The 23,253-nt window shown below is 41.4% G+C and overlaps 1 protein-coding gene across 14 annotated transcripts in view; it reads left to right on the top strand.

Moving 5' to 3' along the window:
- Window positions 1-23,253, top strand: part of IKZF1 (IKAROS family zinc finger 1 (Ikaros)) — a 50,980-nt gene that overhangs the window by 4,253 nt on the left and 23,474 nt on the right. For all 14 annotated transcript variants that reach the window (XM_009075091.1, XM_009075077.1, XM_009075078.1 and 11 more), the window contains exon 2: window positions 2,882-3,001. In XM_009075091.1, coding sequence (XP_009073339.1) covers window positions 2,882-3,001 — 120 coding nt within the window. The remainder of the gene's footprint in view (window positions 1-2,881; window positions 3,002-23,253) is intronic.

The raw sequence follows: 23,253 nt of genomic DNA on the forward strand, positions 1-23,253 counted from the left end.
GTGGAAGAAAGTTAGTGAGATTGTGTATCTGTAAGATTGCCATGCAGTAGTGAACTTACCGTGGTGTAGTGATTTAGATGTAGTTATACAAATACAATGCTCTAGAATCCAAGGTAGAGAGTTCAATAAATATATCTGTTTTAAATCCAGTATTTTTACCCTGTCTTTTTGCATGTAGGAATTTGTCAATCATGTGTAACAGGAAGAAATCAAATTATATGAAACGGGCCGTTAAAGCCAAGTTTACAAAGTTTTCTTAACTGCAGTCTCCTGCAAAGAGGGAAGCACACCACGTCTCCAGCTTCTGCCCCACCAAGTCCATGAGGATAGTCTGATCATGCCACCTGGGCAAGAGACTATTAATTTAATGAGTAGAAGCCTGGTACCTGTTTAGTGAAGCAAAGAGTTCACCACTGTGAAAATACTCATCTGCCAACAAGTTTCTATTCCAAAACATTGCTTTGACTTACCCTCAAAGCATCCTACTTAGCCCATATATTGTAGGATGTCTAATTACACACTAGGAAATATTTGATTTTGTTTGCTATCTGTTAGCTCATAGATCTGATAGTATGAGTTTATATTGGTTTGTAGCCAAAAAAGTCTTCAGGTTTTTAGGGTAAGTGTTCTTCTCAATCTAGACTTAAGTTAAAGCATCAGTGTCAGTTGTTGTAACTAGGAGCACAGTTTGATCCCTGGAAGATGCAAGTGGCTTTTGATTACTGTTACTTTTTAACAAAATTAACCTACATGTAGTGTGAAGAGAGCTGCCAGGCTGCTGCTTGCCCTCCAGCTAGACTTCTGGGTTGGAGTTTTTTTTTTGTTGTTGTTGTTATGCATGGGAAAATACGTTGAAAAAAACTGAATTGTTTCAGCTGTCTGTCCTCACCCATCTGTCTGAGGCATCTGTATCTGAGATACCTGAGCTTGGCAGAGTGGAGCTTGCTTTGGAAAGTTGATGGCAGTTCTGTAAGTTCCTTAGATCCCAGAAAACTACAGCAATAACTAAATAAGGAGCTAAACAGTGAGTGGCAAAAACTGATTTAATGAACTTGCTTCATGTTTTTACTTTCCTTTGCTGTAAAATTCATATTCTTTCTTTTTCCATTTATGCAATGCACCTTTGCTCTTGCACTTGCATCCAGTGGGTGTGATTTTGCCCATTTAAGAATATCCTACACAAGCTTGATATGGGGGGAACCTTATGAAATCATCTAGTCAGTCCCTTTGCCAGTGCAGAACTGTTCCTTCATTACCCTTGAGTCCTCCGGCTGGAGCTTTAGATGGTTCACCTGGTGCTGGTTTCAACACTCCTGCAGAGACATTATTCCACAGGGTGATAGATGTGTCATTAAGAAACACAGTCATTTACTCATTTCATTCATTTAAACATAGATTTGTGCAAATAACTCAAACCAGCTAATTTGGAAGATGACTTAAACCTACCTGTCATTCCCCCCATCATGATCAGTATAGATTGGAAAGCACAATACTTTGCTCCATCCATGTGGCCGGGAGGAAACCATTTTCTTCAGGTCAAGTCCATAACTGGCATCACTAAACTGCTATTGCCTAAGTAAGCTATATTTGGTTTAATTTTTCCTTTTCTGATAAGAGTTTTCAGGATTAATTGATGTCTGTGTGTTAATGAGGGAATTTGCATTAGGAAAAAAACCCACTAATTTGCTATGGCTTTGTGCCATAAAGTTACTGCTTTTCCTGGTGTTCTGATTTCCATGAGATGTCGAATAGATTCCCTCAGTGTAATTTGGTAACATTTCAGTTTTGGAGACAAGGATCTTATGTGAACATTACTGAGTTCAAATCCTGCTCTGGTCCTCTTCTATTCTTTGCTATTAATGCAAAGACCAACCTTGTAGTAATAGCCAATGAAACTAATCGCTTAGATAATTCTTTCAGTAGTTGTTTCCAAGACATGCTTTTGTTAGAGATGTGTGAAGTCATTTCAAAAGAAGCTCTGCAAGACAGAGATAGTACTGTGGGCAGGACATGTATGCTGTGGCTGAGAGCTGAACCAAGAAATCTCACCATTTCTGGAAGTGCAATACTTTGCAAGAGAGTCCTTTTCCTTATTGTATTGCATTCGGTGCTAAAACAGTTCCACAATGCTTACAATATGTTAAAGCAACAAACTGTCTTGCTGTGCCAAACCTTGTGTACACAAAATGTTGGAGGTTGTTTTCTCTTTGCAAATAAAGGACAATAAAACCCTTGAAGTCATGTTTTGACTGAACTCTGCTACTTGTACATCTTTTAAGAAGTCCTGAGAGCTACAGGCTCTTCGCTACTTGTAGGCACAAGGACCAGCCAGAGTTTGAGCTGTGGGTGTTTGTGAATAGCTGGCTGAAGTTGAGTTCAGTTGAAGAAAGAATTTTATTTTTTGAGTAGTTCTTTTGGAGCCCCAGAACACTCGTGGATTAGACTTCTGTATGTCATTGAAGCAAGTCCGGATGTGCTTTCAAGGAGCATTTGTGGAAGAAGAGTTTTGACAAAGGATGGCCATTTGATAACCTTTGTAATCTGTCAGTCTGTGTTGGCTAAACTAGACCTTCTGAGCACAACAGCTGGAAAACATACATGTCTCTTACAAATATCCAAAATGGTAAGGCTGATAACTATGTATGCAGTCTTCTGAAAATTTGGAAGAGAGTTTGGCATGCATTCTTTATACAGACGTAATTCCCCTATATTCAAAAGAAGTCTTCTCTGCAGGAGGGCAGGTTTTGGTCCTAAGAAAATCATGCTTTAGTTGTGTTTAGGTTTTTTGTTAAGTTTTATTTGGTTTGTGATTCCTTTTATGGTATTATTTGAAAATGAGGCTACTCAGATGACTAACTGGTGCTACTTTGTTTGCTACTAGGAAAGGAAAGTCCTCCAATTAGTGATATCCCAGATGATCCGGATGAACCTATGCCTGTACCAGAGGACCTTTCAACTAGTACTGGAGGACAACAGAGTGCTAAGAATGACAGAATTCTGGGTAAGATGACAAGTCCACTCTGATAAGAAATACTAGTAGATAATATAGCAATAATGTTACTGTATAACAGGCTGTACAGAAGCAGGTGCTGTGCCTTTTCATCTTGTTCAGGTGCTTAGTGGATGAAAGGGACAGTCTTTCTGTGCAGACAAGTGGCATGGCAGTGTAGGCAGCCTTGGTGTTCAGTGCAGCACTGTCATCTCTAAGTCCCAAGAACTGTTTCACATTTCTATTTATCACAAAGGTAGTAAAGTATGATCTGAAAAAGTAGTTTGAAGATTGAAAGATAGATAGGAGAGTATTGTAAAGACCCACTGATATTATATATGTGTATCTAGCAGGTATTTCCTACTATCCCATGTTTCCTTCATCAAAAGGAAATGCCCGATGCATTTTGATGTATTTCAACATATGATATACAGTGCATTCCACTTAATCTGTAACACACTGAGAGGTCAACTGTCCATATGACATGCACCAAGGAATTAGAGTCAGACATCTACAAAAGAGGGCCACTGCATTTTAGAGGACATTTTGTCCATGTAGTATTATAGAAGTAACAATGGGAATTGTAGGTTTATTAAAGGAAAAGATTAAGTAGTTACCTCATCCTACTGAAATCAGGTGAGAAATCTGTTGTTAATTTTAATCAGCCTGTGAGATGGAAATGTTCAAATGACTGCTTACTCACATTTGTAGTAACACTTCAGGAAATCTTAAACCTTGGAGTCAAAAGTTTAATTACCTTTTTCATCAATTTAGCATTTTAAAGGTCAAAGGGGAAATAAGATATTTTTAGAAAGGAAAGATAGCTCTAGCTCCCCTGTGTGTTTTCAAATATCTCCTTTCTTGCTTCTTTCAAACCTGTACTGAGGCTTGAAGGTGGTACTACGGAGGTGATGGAGAGAACCATTTGAGACATCTCTCTTGCTCTGAGAATGGAGGTTTTGAAGTCCTCCATACACTTGCCAGATTTTATTTGGTGCCTTCAGTTTTTGAGTTCTGACATAAAATGACTAGGGAGAGTGCAAATTTCATAAGGGAGGTATCCAGAAGTTGATGAAATTTATATTTTGACTTGTGTCCCCAGCCAGTGGGGACATCCAACACATGGGTTGCTTCTGACCAATGCAAAAACTACCAGTGAGTGTCAAAAGGTAATTTATGGAAGTAAAGTCATCAACAGTTTCTAGCAATAACCCCAAGTAACACAGCAAAGCAGAAACATTGAAAGACATGTGGTCACTGCTATGCCTCTTCATTTCCTTGATGAGCTTGCTATGATTTTAATGTTGTAATCCCCAGAATGCCACTATGTGTTGAGCAGCTTTTTTCCTGCAAGCTTAATTTCTGCTGCTCTGTCCGCTATATTTTCTTCCTTCCTTGTCCTATTCTCCACCCCAAATTTACTTCTCAGGCTGATCTGGCACCTCTAACTTTTTCATTTTTTTATTTTTAAATTATTATCACCCACCTACTCAACATTTAGTTTCTCTATAAAACACAGGGAATGTTTTCAGCAGAGCTAAAGTTTTGCAGCTCTTCAGAGTCTCTGTTTTACCATCTTTTCTAAATATCCTTTTAAAATTTTGATCTGAGATATTTAGAAATACATCCCACTGAAATTTCATTCTATTATGAATTAGTGCTCTGCAGCCTGTTTTGGACAGGCAGCCCTATTTCCCATGCTAACCTATTTGAAATATCTTCTGCTGATTTTTCCTGTCTCCATTCAAGTTTCAGGTTCAACATTGCATGCACCTTTTGTGGATGATCAGTGCTGAACATCCTGTATGTGAGTTTCAGGTTAAACATTGCATGCACCTTTTGTGGATGATCAGTGCTGAACATCCTGTATGTGGTAGAGAGTTTCAGTTTAGGTTTGTTTGTGCTCTGAGGCTGTATCCTAATTCAAGCCACGTGTGTGAAGCTAATGATTCAGTGAGCTATAGATCAGACCCTGCTTCATGGAGAAGAAGCCATTTCCTGCAGTGTTAGCATTTGGCTAGAAAGGCAGGCAGTACCTTCCTTTATCCATAACTGCCCATGCCATAGCTGGCCATCAAGGGGTAAAAGACTAAAACCCATCTCACAGTGTTACTGGCCTCAGAAAGAGGCTGTGGGCTCACCATTTCTGCACAGGCAGCTGTCTGGTGCTGCAGATGGCTACAAACTTCCAACACAGAAGTCAAGGGTTACCACCATAGTCATAGATTGCAGTCTGAACCTGGAATATGTAATGTCTACAGATCTTCTTGTTTTTAAGAGGTGGGGAGGTCATCTCATAAAATTGGGTTGAAACTGTTGTACAACTGACAGAGGAACCCCAAAGTAGCAAGTCAGGTTGATACTGGACATCAGTAGAAGACAGATGAGATTTATATGAAGTTCTAAATTCTATTTGTTTAAAATAAAGCACACTAGTATGGGAAGAGATATTAAAAGGAAAGAGATTTTTTGTATTTCAGTGAGAAATACCAAGTGATGATGTACCCTCACTCCCACATCCCAGAAGCACAAGGCTGTGTAGCTGCAGGCCTTGGTGCCTGGCATCACTGGGAACCTGGCATTGCCTTCACATCCTGGGGACTTCCTTCCCAGCCATGGGCATTCAAAGATGGTAACCTGCATGAGTAGGTAGCTACTGGTACAGGCAAGTGTCCCTGCCCTGAGCTGCTTCAGTGCTTTATTTCCTTAAAAGGAACTCAATCATTTGAAAGCAGGTACACAAGCATTGCTGAGGGGCCACCAGGCAGCCACAACAGCTTGCCATTACAGAAATCTGCTGCAAGTCACACATAGCTGGGTGGAGGCAAAGTGTAGAAAGGCTGCAGACAGAGGGCAAAAGGGAGAAAAGACAAAAGGGGAAGTGCCCCACCCCATCTTGCAAAATAGTCCTGTGGCTTAGACAGGTCCAGCTCACTGTTGTCCCAGTAATTCTGTCAGGCAGGAAAGGGGCTGAGGAATAAGACTGCCAGAACTAAACATCTCTGCACACTCCTCCTCTGGGAGTTCAGTGGCTATGAAGGCAGTGTCTTGTGTATGTATAATAAAATGCACATGTGACAGGTGTGCACAAGGACATTCAGAGAACTGAACTCAGAGAGCTAAAGTAACTTGGAGGGCTGTGTCATATGCTTTACTGGCTCAGGATTTAAATGGGCATCTCTGCTGCTCCAAGGTATGAAAGTGTGTAGAAGCTGATGAGCCTTTGTAAATAACTGACAGCTGATTATAATAATAGCAGCTGATAATTGCTGTCTCACCTGATGTAGCCCTACTGTCTCTGAGAGCAGAAAGTTTGTTTCAAGATGGTTTGGGGAGCTTTAAGAATGGTCTTTACTCCTCCACAATGAAACAGGGCTTGAAAGTCCAACTGAGGAGGCTTCTGAAGGAATTGAAAAACTTGTAGCTAAAATATTTTAGGAACTTTTAAAAATAGGGAAGTTGGGAATCTCCCCTCTTGTTTGGTCTGAAGCCCCTATTTCTAACCCCAAAATAACATTCCCCAGTATGGGCTGGTATTGCATTTGGAGAGCCTGCCAGTATGAATTAACCTGTTCTTAAGGGGAATGCGGGAGATAGTTTTGTCAGGATTATTTTCATTTTGTCTGCAAAACTCTTCTGGGGATTTGTATAGAGGAGAGTGGGGGTGGTTTAGTTAGATTAGGCATGTGACAAATTTCATGAATGCCCTTATATATGCTGTATGAGATATATGGTGTACACCAGCCTTCAAATGTGTGTTTGGCATGTGCAGTGTGAAAGAGTGAGGTGCAGAAGACCCAGGTGTATGGGGCCATTGAGAATTTGTTGTCTTGCCAGAGACAAGCTCTGATCTATGTAATGGCTTAGGACTTAGAAAAATGTGCATAAATTGTCACAAGGCAAGTGGGAAAGAGCCCTCTTACTGAAAGCAAATTCCTTTATTGAATCTAAAAATGCTTGCTTCAAGTAAGGGATGGTGAACCTTTTCAGAACACACTTACACATAGTTTCTAGAAGGGAGGGTGAGCCAGGCTGGAAAGCAGTGCTGCCACAGCACCCCAGTGTAGGCTGTGCTGTGGTAGTAGTTTGCTCAGCCCATGCAAAGCCAGGGCAGAGCCACTGTGGAAGCAGACACATAAAAATATGCCCTCTGATGCAACCATAGCACATGACAAAATCAAATCCTTGAGAACAGAATTGATACTGAGAAAGAGTTTTACTTTTCCAGTGATTCCTATTTAGTTTTCTGAGGAATACTTTTACTCCTGGCAAGTTTCGCACAGGTATGGTTTGTCTTGCCACTGTGTGGCAAAATGATGTTGCAGTAGATGGTGAACCTATGGGTGTTTTTTCTCTTATTTCTCCAGAGCTGTGGAGCTTGGGAAGCTGTAGCCAATTTCATGAGCGTGTGCAGGGTGCTGCAGTGTTTTCAGAGGGGAACATCAGTGTAAAAGTCAGGGAGAGCCTGGAAGCTGTGCAAGTTTTGTTTCTTCAGTGTTGAGAAAGTGGCAGCGGTGTTTGAACTGGAGAGACGCATGTGTTTAGCTGTGCAGCTTTAGGTACAGAGACTGAGCCTGCTGATCTAATCTGCAGTGAGAGGAAGTTGTCTTTATCAGAGCAGAAGAGATGTGCCTCAGAGATAAGCCCCACTCTAGCTCGGGAGTTAAAATTATCTAGCAGGATCTCAGCAGTGGCTGCAGCTCAACTCAGAAATACCAGGCTCTGGCTGGAAGGTGGGCATATTTTAAGCTGTGGAGGACCTCTGTAACTGCAGCTTGCCAAACCTCAGGTTATTTTAAGGGAATGACTGCATCAAAAGGTTGGATTGGCCTCCCAACACCAGCCATCCCTCTATTCCTTGTTAATTCTTGCATGTTCTTTGTTGTAGGCTTGCTTTTTCCCTGGAGTAAGTTCTCATTCACCCTGAGTGCTCTTTGGAACTGCACCCTTAGTGAAAACCTAACTGCAGGGACTGCCTGCCTCTAGAGAGGCACTGTTTTAGGACAAGCTGCTCTTTGAATTTTATTCAGCCTCTCTTCAGGTTTCTGTAATTTCAGCTCCTGCTATGGTGCCTCCCTGGGAGGAGATGGTTTCTGGCTGCAGAGGACCTGCAGCAATGCTCTTCCCTCAGGTGTGAGCTCCCTGGGCTCTGTCCCACAGCAAAATGTGCAAACACAGTGTCACTGCAGCTGCATCCCCACATTAGAGATTTGCAAGGAAGACTTTACACCATGGCCATGCCACCACAGGTTTCCCCAGTGTAGAATAAGCCCCTTATGATAAAGACAGGAGGTAAAAGAGCTGTAGTCCTAAAGACAGGAACAAACACTTCTCATTGCAGCAGAAGACAGATTTGTCCCTGAACCTTTTTCATTGAGCTCACTCTGTGAGTTTTCTTGAAGTATCAGATGATGGTTTCTCAGGAAAAAGCTTTGCCCCACATGCTGGTAGGTAGGTACACCATAGCAGCCAGCATGGGCTCACCCTCAGCATGCCATTTATGTGAAGATATGTGACCACAACAAGCTGTTAACTTGTGAAGGTGCATTAGCTAGCATGCCAGGATTTTGGTTTCCAGAGACAGCTTACTGGAAACTGTCATGCCTCATCCAGCAGCCTCCCTGAACAAGTGAGTCAGCAGAGCAGCAGCCCCAAAGCAGGTGAGACCTGCAGCCTGCAATGTGAGACACCCTGATGCTTCCTCCCTCCCCATCAGTGAATTCTGTGTTATAAGGGTGCACATGCAGGGAATGTAATTCCTAGTAAAGTAATCCATTTGGTGTGTGCTTCTCTTTCTTTGTTTTTTACACATTTTGAATAATAATGCCTAGTTCTTGTATCCATTGCAGTTTAGAGTTATGTTTCCCAGAAGCATTTAGGTGTCTAAGTTATATGCATAAAAGAGATCCTCGGAATGTATCTAATCTATCATTTCACCATTAGCCATAGTAACACAGGAATCAAACAGGGGTTTTGGAAGGGAGCAACTCCCACTCCTTTGTTGTAAATAAGATTTCAATCCTAGCATGCCAAAATCCATACCTAAAAATTGGATTATGAAACCCATTGAAGGATTGCAGAGAAAAAATTAAGGACAAGCACAGAATTACTCTCAATTTTCAACCAAAACAGGGCTGATCCAAAAAAGAAAAGTTAAGTTCCATGTTTTGCTCTTTGGTTTTCACATTCTATTTCCCTTGTTTCTCCTCCCCCCAAGATAGTCCAAATTTATCTCGTTTGAGGAGTGTAATAAATGTAGCAAAAGTGGAGAAATCTGACAGCATGAATTAACTTCCACTCCTCCAAGCCACATATCAGAGTTTAAAGAGGGAAAAAAAAACCCAACAGAAAAATGAGAAGAAACTGAAGAGTAAGGAGAACTTTCACATAAGCCAGTTTTTTTTTACCCTGGAAATATCACTTCTGAGGAAGTGGCTCTTACCAGAGTTTTCAGTAACTTCTAGATTATTTTATGGAACGATGTAAGAACTCATTTGTTCCCTGAGCCCTCCTTTAAAAAAGTAAAATTCATAATTTCTAATTCCTTTATGTAACAGAGAGTGTCTGCACATGATTTTTCCCTCCCTGCTGATTAAGTAACATAACAGAAATGTTTAGTGCAATGGAAAGGTGGGTTTAAACTAAAGTTGGCGACACTTTCAGCTTGTGTTGCAATTAATAGAAGAGGAAATATTCATTTTCCATATTTCATCATTTAAAAGCATCCTGTATTTGTAAGAAGCTGTGATCAGCCAACATCCTCACTATGGATTTGAACTTCCCAAATCTTTGGTGGTTTTTGAGTTTTGGGGGGTTTTTTTGTCTAAGCTAAGAGCTTTGTGTTCTGACTTTTAATGGTGGCTTAGGGGGGTTTTGGAGGGAGATCAGTCCCTTCTCATTCACAGTACAGTGCATCTCAGCATTATATGGACTGAGGTATTGAGCCTGGGTTTTTCTGCTCTGAGTATGTGTTGCAATGCTCGGAAGTGGTGGCAGTGGTTGGTGTTGAAGCAGGATAGTTTCATGAGCACCGAAATGGCGAATGCCAGTTGGGGAACACTGTCATTTCTACATTCCTCATACTGTGCCTGCCTTTCAGAAATATCTTTCCAGTTCTTTCCATATGAGAATTTATTTTCAGGGGAAAACAGCACATGCACCTACAGAATTCTCTATGGAAAATTTGTCTTATTGTGGGGGGAACTGGGACCTGCTGCTTGGGCTTTGTGCCCAGATTTGCAAAGGGAAAACACCTATATGACTGAGGGAAGCGTCAAATTTTCCATGATGCATCCGTACCCTGACCCCAATCTGACTGTTATTCACAGGCTGTGAATATCTCTTTTTTTTCAAAGCAGAGCATTCCTCCTTGTTTTCCCAGGCTGAAGCCATAAGTTAAAGAGGTGAGAACATCCCTTCTGCACTGAAATGGCACTTTCCTTTCTGAGTCAGGGTTTGTCCTCTTTCCTCACAGAATCCAAGCAGTTTTGTAACTGGCACCTCCTGTGACTGAACATTGGAGGGGAGGTGGGGAAGTCCAGATGGCCAGCGTGGTCACTGGGACTTCATCTGCTGCAGGTGTGGACCTACAACAATTTGTTTAAAAGTCAAATGGGAACTAGGCTTTTCTGGGGAGACATTGAGCTTCCTGCCCATTTGTCCACATAATGGCAAGTAGAAGTAAAAATGAGAAATGATAATTGTGCTAGCAAAAGACTTTGGTGGCTTTGGAGCCCAACACATGAAACAGATGAGGGAGGAATAATGGTAATGAGGCATTACGTCTGTTGTAGTAACACATTTGTTTAATTTTACCACAACATTGCTTGTAGATCCTAGTAAAATTGGTATCCTGTCATGAGTTTATTGTGGTGTTAAGTGGAGTTCCTTTTGTCCTTGCAAAACAGACCAGAGAATTCTGATATTGTTTATTCTGTACTTACAACTAATGAGTCTGTACATTTGCTGTACAGTGTAACCACTGCTAATAAGCTCTTTCCTGTGTGCAATGAGACTGATTTATACAATGCACGATACAGACCTTGGTGTTTAGCAGACAATGCAAAAATGTTTTTCATTTCTAAAACTCTTTGTAATTTCTTCTCTTTAATAGTCCCCTTGAAGTTTGACATGGCAATGTATTTTCCATCCAGCAGGAGACATTTATTCAGTATTCTCTCTTTCACCTGTGTAAATGTACACACATACACATACATCCATGCAAATATGTGTCTGTCAGCACATATAAAATTATGTGCCTGCAAAACCAAGTTCATCTATATATGTCTGTGTAAAAACCTAAAAACCAGCACACATATGCAAAAGAGCATTTATCTTGAAAGCTGAGCTTTTCATTCTGACCTATTGAACATACACTCTGCAACATGTATGCATGCCATAAAAATATTTTTTTTCAAACCTAAAAGAGGAAAAGGTTAGTTCCTTCTAACTTGTCTGTATCCCTATAAGAAACCTAAGTGTAAATTCCATTTGGGAAGTGGGCAGCAGCTGAGGAAGACCTGCTTGTACCCATTGTGGCTTTTGCAGTCTGCATAAAGCTGCTGGGCTAAGGCAGCTGTGAAGGTAGATGGGGTCATGGTACTAGGAGAACCATCAAGATGTTCATGAAGATAGGGGAAGCTGGGGAAAGGAGAGAGAAACACACACCCCCTCTCAATCCTTCTTGCTGGCATTCCTTGCCTGAGATGATACCCTGAGGAGGCTCTCCTGCCTGCATCTGCCGGATCAGCACTGACGGGCTGCATGAGCTCTCAGGATCCTCCCCCACAGTTCATAACTGCTATTTCTCCTTGCATTCAAATGTTTTATTCAGTTTCTTTCCTGCAGTGTTATTCAGGTAAGGCCTGGAATGGAGAGGAAGCAGTGATTAAATGCTCTTTCCAGAAAATTCTGTTACAGTCCTATACCAAATTTAGGATTGCATAATGAAGCTTTAGAGGGCATATGATCCTCACAGCAGAGGGATAGGTGGCTGATATATTGAAATAATCTAATGGAAAATGCAGATATAACATCTTGCACCTCTCATCTGAGCTTATGCGTGCCTAACTCGATAACTTTCTTAGAGACGTTTAGTTGCTAACTGAGCTAATGAATGCAAAAGCACAATTAAAAGTACCACTGTAACAGATGTAGTGATGAACCCTTCTGCTCTTCTGTCCCAGAAAACAACAGTGATATTCAGGGAATCTCCTTATGCACATCTTGGGGAGCTACAGGTGAGTGCAAAATATAACCCCTCACAAAGGCCAGCCTAGTTGAGTAAAATGCAGTCCCTTGCCTTCCTGTGTGGGAACTGGTGTTTGCTGTGCAATGGTGGGTTTTTTTCACCCCTCTGTTTTACCCTCAGTGAGACAGAGCACAAATAGTTATATTAGTTGCCTACTTCCTGAGAACACAGTGATCCACACATTCTATCTAGGGTGTGGGTTGTGTTTTTCACGTTCAGGCATAGGATGGGAGTTCATCAGATAGCTATGGGCAGCTCTAGCAAGTAGCACGTTTGCATCAGCAGAAGCAAATTTCACCAGACTTGCTGGGAAGTTTTGCCACAGTCCTGCACTACTGACAGCCACTGCACATTCATTCAATAAAAAAGATGACAACAGAAAATGAAACTTTTGACGTTCTCTTCTACAAACACCTGAGAAACACCTTGCCCTGGATGCATGAACCTGTGGTTCACATCCCCTTTGCTGGGACTCCATGATGCCTTTGAGGTCAAGGAATTTGAAGCTGTGGATGAGCAGTGCTTCATTTGTCCTGGCAGCAAGGAAAGCTCTTAGAACTACTCTGATGTAAGTGACAATCCTGACATCTAACAGTTTCCAAGAGTCCAAAGGCCTGCCAGTAGGATACTGGGATTTGAGTGTCTTATGTGCTCAGAAATATTCAGCCAGTACGATTTTGTCTTTTTGTGTTGGCCAAGGTAGACTTGAGTTGCTCTCCTCTAAATGAACACAGCATCATTCATTAGTCCCATATTTTTGTCTCTGATTGCTGACCAGTTTACCAGGTAAAGTTACCAAGTCTGCACACTTGCTGTGGCCTCTGACAAACCTTCCCGGCCATGACCTGGCTCAGCCTTTATAAGCCAGTAGCCCAAACTATATTTCTGGATGTATGTGTTCCTAGGTGATGGAGTTACCAGGATTTGACCTCACTACACTCCACAGTGCAGCATGTCCATGGCACACCTACACCAAAGTTTACCTTAGCTAATAAGAAGTAGCAACTTCTCTACAGCTGCTTTGCATTTTAATGGGGAAGATTTTTCACAGTTTCCATTTGCCTCACTCTTAGTCTGACCACACTGTCTGGGTGTTACTAGGAAATTCAGGTGCATTATTGATCCCGGATTGAGCTGTGCTAACGCACTCTCTCTGGCAGCACCAAGGAGTTGCAACTTCATAGTTCATGGGAAAAAAAGGTTTCCTAATGTTAATGGCACATTAGGACACACATTTGGGTGTTTCTACACTAAGAATCCTTCGTGTTTGGTGAAAATGCAGTGCAGTGTTTTTTTCCTTTGGAATATTTGAAAAGTGCTTTAAACATACACTGGGTAGATGCTTTAAAAAGGATTCTTCCAAGTAAAAGACACTTAAACTGCCTCAGGCACACAACTAGGAGCAGAGAGGAAGTCTGACAGAAACTTTGCCTGCTAGACACTTTCAAATATTCCATAAATGCTGAGATGGCAGGAAAAGTCACCCTGATAGTCTGAATAGATCATTAACACTTACGGGAAGCCACGTTTTGATCACCCTCTGAATGGCTGGCACCAGTTGTCACAGCACAGGTCTTGTTCTAGTTGTGTGTAATTGTGTGTCCTCTGTGCATTTTAGCTCTTGCTGTTGGTGTAAGAGTGGGAAAAGGATTGAGTTAAGCTTTGTGTTTTTCTATTGCCATTTTTCTCCCTTTTTTTTTGGTGGGGGGTTGTCTCTGAATTTGTGTTGTGGCATGGGGTTCCTGGAAAAGGAACAGAGCTCTGTTGCTCTAGACATTGCACAAACACCACCAGCACAACCCCAAGAGTTTACAATCTAATTAAGACAGTATATACATAATTGATTAATTAAGCCTTACAAGTCCTAGATGAAGCAGGTGTGAGGTAGGGCAGAATGAAATGTAATCAATTGTGCTGTGGAATCTAAACCACAAGTAGTATTCTGGAGTCCAGAGAGCAAATTTGTTTTTCCAATAGCTGCAGCAAAACAGTCTTGTATATTCTTCCAGGGTGCAGTGGGATTGGTTTGGTTCAAAATACTCAGCTTTGTTTTAAACCATGTGTCTCTTTAGCTTGAAAAGTAAGATTGAAAAATATAAAACAGGTAAACATAAATAAATTAAGGATTTGGTGATTTTACATGAGGGAATAAAATAAATATTGTCAGTGAATGACTAGATCATTTGGGGAATCAGGAAATAATTTCCTGACTTCTAATTCATCTAGATCTTAGTACAGAAGGTCAATTCACTGTATCACTTGGACTTTTGGAAAAAGGGGAGAGCTGATTTCCAGCTCCATGCCTGATTTGTACAGGCAGGAGTCCTGGGTTGTGCCAGTGCAATGAGTGAAATTCCAGCCTGGTGCTGCCATGGCAGAGTGGTGAGCCAGGCTAGTCCTGGACGGCTGGGCAGTTGGGACATAAGCCCAAATTTCAGTGTGTCAAAGCCATACTCTTGCCTAGGCTTTTCTTTATGCTGAGATGTTTCTGATGATCTTTTGCATTTAAAAAAATACTCTAGCAATTTGGTTTTGAAGTGAGATTTCACACCTCATAACTGAACATGTATGAGAAGCGCTCTGCAGCTGAACTGGAGATGACATGGTTTTCAGTTTTAGGTCATTTGCCACAAAAATGGTACAGGCTGAGCCCCTTTCTTCTTTCCTTTCTCAGACCACTGATAACTTTTGCCATGTTGGCTACAGTGTGGAGGGAAATAAAAAATGGCTTTGGATATTAAACAGCATATGATTTTTTTTTCTTGAGGTACTTGCCTTTGGGATTTTTATATCTCTTTTGGAACAGAGTGGTAGCATGGGAAAAGGCCAGCTGAGGAAAAGTATAATTTCTTTCCTGCCTCTGCATCATTAGTCTGAGGAAGAAAGAGCCTACTTTTTGATTTTGAGCAATCCTGGGTAAGGGATAAGGGGCTGAGGGCTTCAAGCACCTCATATCCAGTATTTTATGGGTGTAACCAAGGTTTATTAGGCTGGACAATAATTCTACCTTTGTATAATTCTGTAGGACAAATCACAGATGGTGGGTGGCATTTTCACAAATACCTAAGTGATGTAACCTTTTGAGCTACAACTGCTGCTTGCTCCATGGTCCCTAGTCACCTGCTGTGGGACACATGCCAGGAGGGTGACCAGTGCATGGCCAGATTCCAGCCTTATGTGGACACTTGAGAGGCATGTACCCAAATATAGGAATCACTCTGAAGAGTTTTTGAGCCCACAGAAAAGAAAAGAAAAGAAAAGAAAAGAAAAGAAAAGAAAAGAAAAGAAAAGAAAAGAAAAGAAAAGAAAAGAAAAGAAAAGAAAAGAAAAGAGAAAAGAAACCCCATTAAAAAAGAATTGAAAAATGTACAGATAGGGAAGTAAGGGCACATGATGGATTAAGCGCCTTTCCCATGGCCACACAGGAAGTCTGTGGCTGAGCTAGGAATTAAACCTAGATTTCCTCAGTCTGTATCCAGTGCCTTGTCTCTCTTTGAGCCCATAAAATTTTGGCTTTTATAGAATTCTCTCTAGGCTGAAGCAGAAGGCTACTGTTTGTGAGAACAAGAATTATTAAAAGATAAGTACTGTTCATAATTGGTGAGAAACTGAGAATAGTTCTGGATCGAGTGTTACCCATTTCTATTGCTATTTAATGTTCTCTTTTTTCCAAGTTTACGTCAGCACAAAAATCCCCTTGTGGTATTGCTCCTTAACCAAGCAAACTGCTCGTGCCTTTCCTTATGGCTAAGGTTGCAATGGAGGCCAATGCTTAGCTGTTTCCAACTGTCCTGGTTTAACAGTAAGTAACATTATGACTGGCTTGATAGAAAAATGGTCCTATTTCTGCCTCTTTAGCTTGACATTTCTCATCCAAAGTCAAATAGAAAAATTGCATCCATTTACTGTGGAGAACATCCATATCTAAGTTCTCTCTTGCAATGCTCATCTGATTTCACCAAACATTGTTTCTGGAACTGCTGCATGGCTGGTTTTTGCCTTTGGAAATGCTGAACTACATCAAGTGGGACTCCACTGAAGGGAAAACCAGACCAGAACTAGTAAAACCAGAAGAAGGCAGGTCATGCCTCTCAAACCTGAAATATACACAAGCCTGTCTCTGTAACAGGTAGGATATGACAAGATAGGCAAAACCTTCACAGTGGTCATAGTTTCCCTCACTTGCATGTACTGGGTATTACACAGCTTGGTTGCCCTGCCATCCCTAGAAGAATAACGCAGTGTATAAACTCTGCTCCTGTAAACTAGAGGTATTGGTGTTGTATCTGCAGGGAAGTAGAAGAGCAGTCAGAGCTGCAGGATGGGACATGCAGTGCAGGTCGCCAACAGTCATTCCATATCAGGGACTTTTGCTATTCATGGGAGGAAACTGCTAACTCCTTCTGCCAACAGTCATTCCATATCAGCGACTTTTGCTGTTCATGGGAGGAAACTGCTAACTCCTTCCTACACAGGTAGTGTCATCTCTCCTCTGTCCTACACATCCCAAACTACATTAACTTCAGCTGAAGAACTAAACACTGATCAAGTGGCCCAGAAGATATTTCCTAATTCACAGATAAATGGTAGGGAAAATAGCTGAGCCTGCTGATATTCTCTGTGCAAGAGTATTTCAAAGAAAGTGAAGCCTTACTAATACCCATTTCTTATCACCTCCTGACAGCCTCCTTTGTGGGGGAATAGCCACAAATGGTTTTGAGAGCTCTTCCAACAGAGTAGCTTTCATGCAGTGATGAACAAATAAATATACCACAGTACACCTTTGTGTAACACTCCTGTCTTCATTTACATGCAGGATTTCACCACTATCTTCCTGAGAAACTACAAACTTCAGTTAGCCACCGGATAAGATAAAAACAGGAGCTTGACTCAAAAGGGATGCATAACTGTTAGTGTTGTGATATTTATAGAGGGTCATTTCTCAAGTTTTTACTTTCTACTCAGCCCTTTATCAGGCAAATTCTTGCTGAAAAGTCCCCAAAAAATAAAAGAGCATGAAAAGCTGGTATTCCCACTCTGTTCTTAAAGAGGTTCATGTTCTGCTTTGTATCTCTTTTGCCTGCAAATGGAGAAGAGAAAATTCTTCATGTGAATCTCAAACGCTTTCTGCTCCAGCCAAGTTTCATTCTGAACAAGTGGGACAGAACAGTACATGATCTCAGTGGAAGGACTTCCTAAGCTGTCTGTTCCATCCACTGCCAGCCAGGCAGGATTGCCCAGTTAGGCAATCCCTACCCTGCTTTAGCCAATTTCCTCCTGTACTCTTCCATTGCTCTGTCCTCTGTGGCTGCCTTCAGAAAAAAAAGGCCATTGCCTAATCGCACCTTCTCACTCTGAGGCCTTTAATTCATGTCTGATTTCCCTCTTTTCTTTCTGAGAGTTACTTGAGGAGTCCTTCCTCTTGCTTGATACGAAGATAAGGAATGGGCTGGAGGTTGGTTCATGTTTGGAGGAGTCCAGCTGCGCAGAGAGCAGCACAGTTTGGTAACTGTCTTAAAGTAGGTGGGAAAGGGACTACACTTCAAGTGGGTGAAAGTAAGAGAAGAAAACTAATCTGGAAGATTACTGCACAGGCAACAAAGGTTAAGTCTCTGTATCTTTTTGTTTGTTTTACTATTTTTTTCTGCTAAGCCACTAAGTATAATTCCTGGTCTGTGCTTCCCTTTCTGTCACTTCTCCATAATTCTTAGCATTTCAGTTGGGCTGCTGTCTCTTGGCTGCTTCCTCTTTTCCTGCTTTCCTATATTTCATTAGTTGCCCTTCTTCCTCTTCGAGTACTTTTACAACAGAGTGAGGAGGATGTGGAAACCCGGTTACAATGTGGCACACAAATTGCAGTGTCACAATTGCAGCTCTTCTGCTTCACCTCCAGGAGTGCCCAGAAGCAGGTCAGGGGGGAGAGGCAGGAGTAGGGGCTGAGTGAAGGAAGGGAGAGATTTATGAATAATGAAGAGAAATGACAGAAAGTCAGAAAGTTTCCAGCTCAGTAACATGAGATAATGCCTTTCTGTATAGTTTAAGATAGTCCCAAACTGAATCATCACTGTGTCCCTGAATGCAAAGGAGGCATGCAGGCAGTGGCAGTCTAAGGGTCTCCCACAGTACTGCTCCAACAGAAGATATGCCATGATGTGTTTCTGAACTTGCCTGTAGAGATGTGAAAGCTGAGCAGTCCTGTATTGTGCACAGTTCATAGCATTGCCCATCAAAACAACAAACAAGCAAAAAAATAATAAAACTTCAAAGGAAAAATTATTCTTAGGGTACATGTCTGTGTGTGAAATCAAGCTTTCAAAGGTGCCATGGATGAAAATGAGGACATGCTGTAACTTTCTTGAGATGTCGGGCAGCTGGAAAAACTCATTCCCAAGGACTTTGCTCCAGCTACTTCCTAGAGCACTCATTAAGTAGAAATGCTTCTCCTCTCCTCTCCTCTCCTCTCCGGCAGCTGGAAAAACTCATTCCCAAGGACTTTGCTCCAGCTACTTCCTAGAGCACTCATTAAGTAGAAATGCTTCTCCTCTCCTCTCCTCTCCTCTCCTCTCCTCTCCTCTTTTATTTTTATTTTGTTAATATCTGAGGTCTCCTAGAAGCCTTTCAACTTGTTTGATTTAAATTTACATCATAGCAACTGGTGTAGGAGTTGCTCCAAACTTCTAGGCCATGATAGATGCTGTCTCTCAATTGTGGGTCGGGAGGAAATGGGTAGTATGTCCAGACTGCTGGGTGCTTGTGGAAGGACTTAGAGGAGCAGTAGATAAAGGTTTCCTGTTAAGATGGACAAGGGGGAAGCTGTGATGTTTCTCAGCTATGGCTGCAATTGGATTCAAGTTCAACAGCATTCTCAGTGTGGGTTTGCTCTTTCTCCACCCTGCCACGAGAGGCTCATGTCTTAGAAATCTGAATATCACTAAAAGTCAAGGGGACTTAAGCTCCTAGATAATATACATGCTTCAAAATTACTCTCCACTGCCACACAGTTGCTTGCAGTTTGTGGATTGCTGCAGTGGACCAACGATTTCTTAGTCTCCCTTTGCTGTAGATTGGAAAGCAATAGCTGAACTGGCTCTAAGATTTGAAAACAGAATATGCCAATACATGTCCTTTTTTTCATCTGCTTCTCCACTGATCAGCTTACAGGTTATGTCAAACAGAGTTTGTGAGGAGCTAACAAATGCCTGCCTGCACATGCATGCTAATACAGGCTATGTCAAACAGAGTTTGTGAGCAGCTAACAAATGCCTGCCTGCACGTGCATGCTAAACAGAGGGTGCTCCTCAAGTGACCGAATGCCCAGGATTCAGATACGGAGCTTGAGACAGTGGTCTGATTTCTCAGTGCTCAGCATTTTCCAGGGTGATCTGTTTTCTGATAATCTAGTTTCATTAGTATCTGAAGTTGGAAAGCCTCAAAACATTAGTTGCTTTTATGAAAATATTTTGTTGATAGGCAAATGCTAAAGTAATTGATAGGCATATTGAAATGAGTGGGAGAGTTCAGAAAAATTCAAGCAGTATTTGAATACTAGTTAGACCATATTAGATTATTCTGTTCTATACCTCACTCAGAAATAAAGGCTTTGATGAAAGAATTTCTGTGGTCTGAGTTACATAGATTTCTCACCTTCATAATAGTCAGTTTTGGGCTCCTAATGACAATTTGGTCTTGAGTGATGCTAATAGAGACTATTCAGTTCAACAACTATTATTTTGAAAACGTTTTCCTTTGAAACTCTGCCAGCAACATGTTGTCTTGGATGCTTTGTTGATTTATCCATGTTAAGAAAACAGTTACATTCTGATGTAAGATAGTGATACCCAACATGATGATTGTGGCTCTTTGAAGATTGTGATCTTGACTGTGTTTCCAGTGAGTTTCAAATGTCAGATGACTCATTCAAGAGAGCAGTAAAATAATTTTAAAATACCTTTTACACTCACTGGTCTTAAGCAGTGCTGAACTGCTCAGAGTCTGAGGAAGCTGCACCTGCATGGATTGCCATATTGGCCTTTCTCCTCTGGAGGCATGATGATACCTGCACCAGAAACTCAACTAAACTTCAGCTTGGAGTTCTATTCTGTAGCATGGTTCCTTTCTTGTTGTGGAGATACCCTTTAGGACTGGAATAGGGACTCCTAAATTCAGTCGTTTCAAATCACAGCTGAGGTACTCTTGCAGAGCAGAGCTAGGAAGTTCAAGTAGGATGCTGTTCCTGATGTAATATCTCTTACATATGGAAAATTCTTTAGCCTGAACTGCTGTCATAATTTTTTTCACATCTTTCTGAGAAACTGGCCTTTTGCAGAAAGCTAGAGAAATCTACAATTTTCTCTTAGCATCATAGTCAAAGACCAAAGAAAACAGTATTCAGCTTTGCAATTCTTGGATGCCTCACAGAAGAGGCATCGAACATTAGGGATGACTTCTTGTAGCACTCATATGGTTAACGTTGGATTCTGTTCAGGGAAGGGAAGGTGTTTTTTCCTCAGGTAAAAAAAAGAAAGGAACAAGCATGAAAAATGGCCAAAGAAACGAGGAAAGACAAGAAGTCTCTTAAAAATATGTACTGAAGTGAGTTTGTAGACTTTCAGAATGATCCAGATCTCTGAATGTTTGAGAGTCTGATGGCATCATTTGGGGTTTCTTGCTGTTTCAACACAAAGGACTGATTGTCCAAGGGGTACTCCAGGTCCCTGTAGCAAAGCATTGTCTGCAATACATGGTGGGAAATAATTAATTTTGTACTGACATTTTTCTCCTCAGGAGATATCAGGTATGTCCACATTCAGAGAATTCCGTTGAGATTTGTGTAGAATAATTTATACCTCTTCCCCAGGAGATGTAGATTAGGATTCCATTTCACTGGACTGTTGAGCACACTGTAACCAAGTAAACAACAGTTTACATTGCAAAACCTTATGATAATGTTTCTACAACCCAAAAAAACCCCTCTTCAACGGCATCAGAAAAATAAATGAGCATTCATGGTTAACAGACCTAAAGTAGGCTCTGCACTTCAGCATCACCTTCTTTGCACAGAGAGAGCATCTAGTTTATCACTCATAAAGCAATGACTGCATTTGATTTGCTTTAGTCTAAAATAAACTTTCAGTATCCCTGGGGTGTTTTTTCCCCCTGTCTTCAATGAGGAGGACACTGAAGACTCTGCTCAGCAATTTTTCAGAGTAGGTAAGATAATAAAATTTTCATAGTGTATTCTCTCTCATGTGCTGAAGTGGCTATGTTGCTCTCCATTTCATTCTCTGACCTCTTCTCAAAAGGGAAGACTGACAGTGCACAACCTTGGCATGGCAGCCAAAGGCATCTCCTCAAACCTAAACACAGCTGCTTGGTCTGATTTTGGATCTACTGATCCTTTGACAGCTGGGGAACTATGGACATTTGTGTAAAATTGTGCTCAAGACATCATCACAGTAGCTAAACAGTCCCTGGAAAAGTCCCTGTGTCCGTTTCACTGATAGCAAAGGCATAGCACATTGGTTGTTCACATGGATGGACTTGCAAGGGCCTGATCCTGAGTCAGGCAAGCTCTGTGCCACTCCAGAGATGAAATTAAAGATGTGCAAGCAACTCACTGACCTGGCCTGTGAAAAGGGGAAGGTGTGCAAGGGCTAACTTTGCATTCAGGGCAAGGCAAATTTAGGGGCTCTGAAGCAATATACAAAACAGTTCATCTCCCTGCCTTTCCCTGAACCACAGAACCAAGGGACTTCATTGCTCCCAAACAGTAGTTTTCGTCTGCAGGGGAACAACTGCTGCCTTCAGTTGTCCAAGCCTGACCAGTACCATCTGTGTGTGTTCAGATTTCATAGGCCTTTCCTCCTGGTCAGGCAAGCTTAAAATTCCCCTTCTAACTACAGCTCACATAATTTATATGTAACTGATGACCTTTAGTGTGTTGATGTTTTTAAGTCGTGTTTCTGCACTTTTTAAGCCCTTTGCCTTGTTTAGGGATCCCCACAGTCACCCCCAGGTAAAGACAACTTCCAGCCATGACATCATGGCTTCATGGAAGAGCCTGGCTGTCTCTCCCATCTTCTCTGAGGAGCTTCTCTGGCCTGCCTGCTGGATCTCAACATAGTCGTTCCTCTTCTCCAAAACACTAATATTTGAAGGTGCACACTCCTTTCATGTTCTCCCAGCTGCCACATGCAACTGCCATTAGCTAGAATTTTGTTGCATTAGTTGACAGGTTAACACCCATGAATTTCACTAAAGCATGCTTTCTGGAAGGAATAAATATCACATTGTCATATGTCTGCTGTTCTGGAGTAACTGTTTATGTGTGGGGAAGAGCATAAGCCACGATGTTTGTGCCTAAAGTGTTTCTAGAGAACACAGCTTCAGAGGTAAGCATGTGTATTCACAGAGATACACTTCTGTGAGATGAGAATGTTTTCATACATGGTAGTGTTTTTACCTTGCTGTTGTGTATTGTTACTTAAGATTACTTTGCTTTTTAAAAATTTCCTGCTAGATGCCCTTTTGCTACTTACTCAGCCTGTAATGCTTAATTAAAAAATTCTGATGGAAGCAGAAGAGACAAGGATGTTGAGCATAAGAAATGCTGTTCTTACCATAATTTGTCAGCAAATCTTTCCCATTTGAAAATCTTCCCAGCTTACTTCTCAAAACAGAAAAGTGTCAATAAAGTCTGTTACCAGCAAGTCTGCAGCAATTCCCTTAGCTTCTTCATCATGTAGCCAAGTAAAAGACGCCGTGTGCTTCCAATAGAGGAAGCATGGTTTACACATACATGTGGAACTTGAGAAGCAGGTTTAATATGGCATTTCTTGATAATACTCTTTCTCTTGCCTTTAAGACTTAGTTTTACTTGTAGTTCAGTTGATAAACATCAAGCAGCCAGGTCCTTTGAAAAAAAATAACTTGAATCCAGTACAAAATGTACCAGTGAGTAGCACAACAAAGACAAGAAATATAAAGTACATCAGGCCCTTGGCTTGGTTACAGG

This window comes from Acanthisitta chloris, unplaced genomic scaffold (genome assembly GCF_000695815.1).
Source record: "Acanthisitta chloris isolate BGI_N310 unplaced genomic scaffold, ASM69581v1 scaffold34975, whole genome shotgun sequence".
NCBI lineage: Eukaryota > Metazoa > Chordata > Aves > Passeriformes > Acanthisittidae > Acanthisitta > Acanthisitta chloris.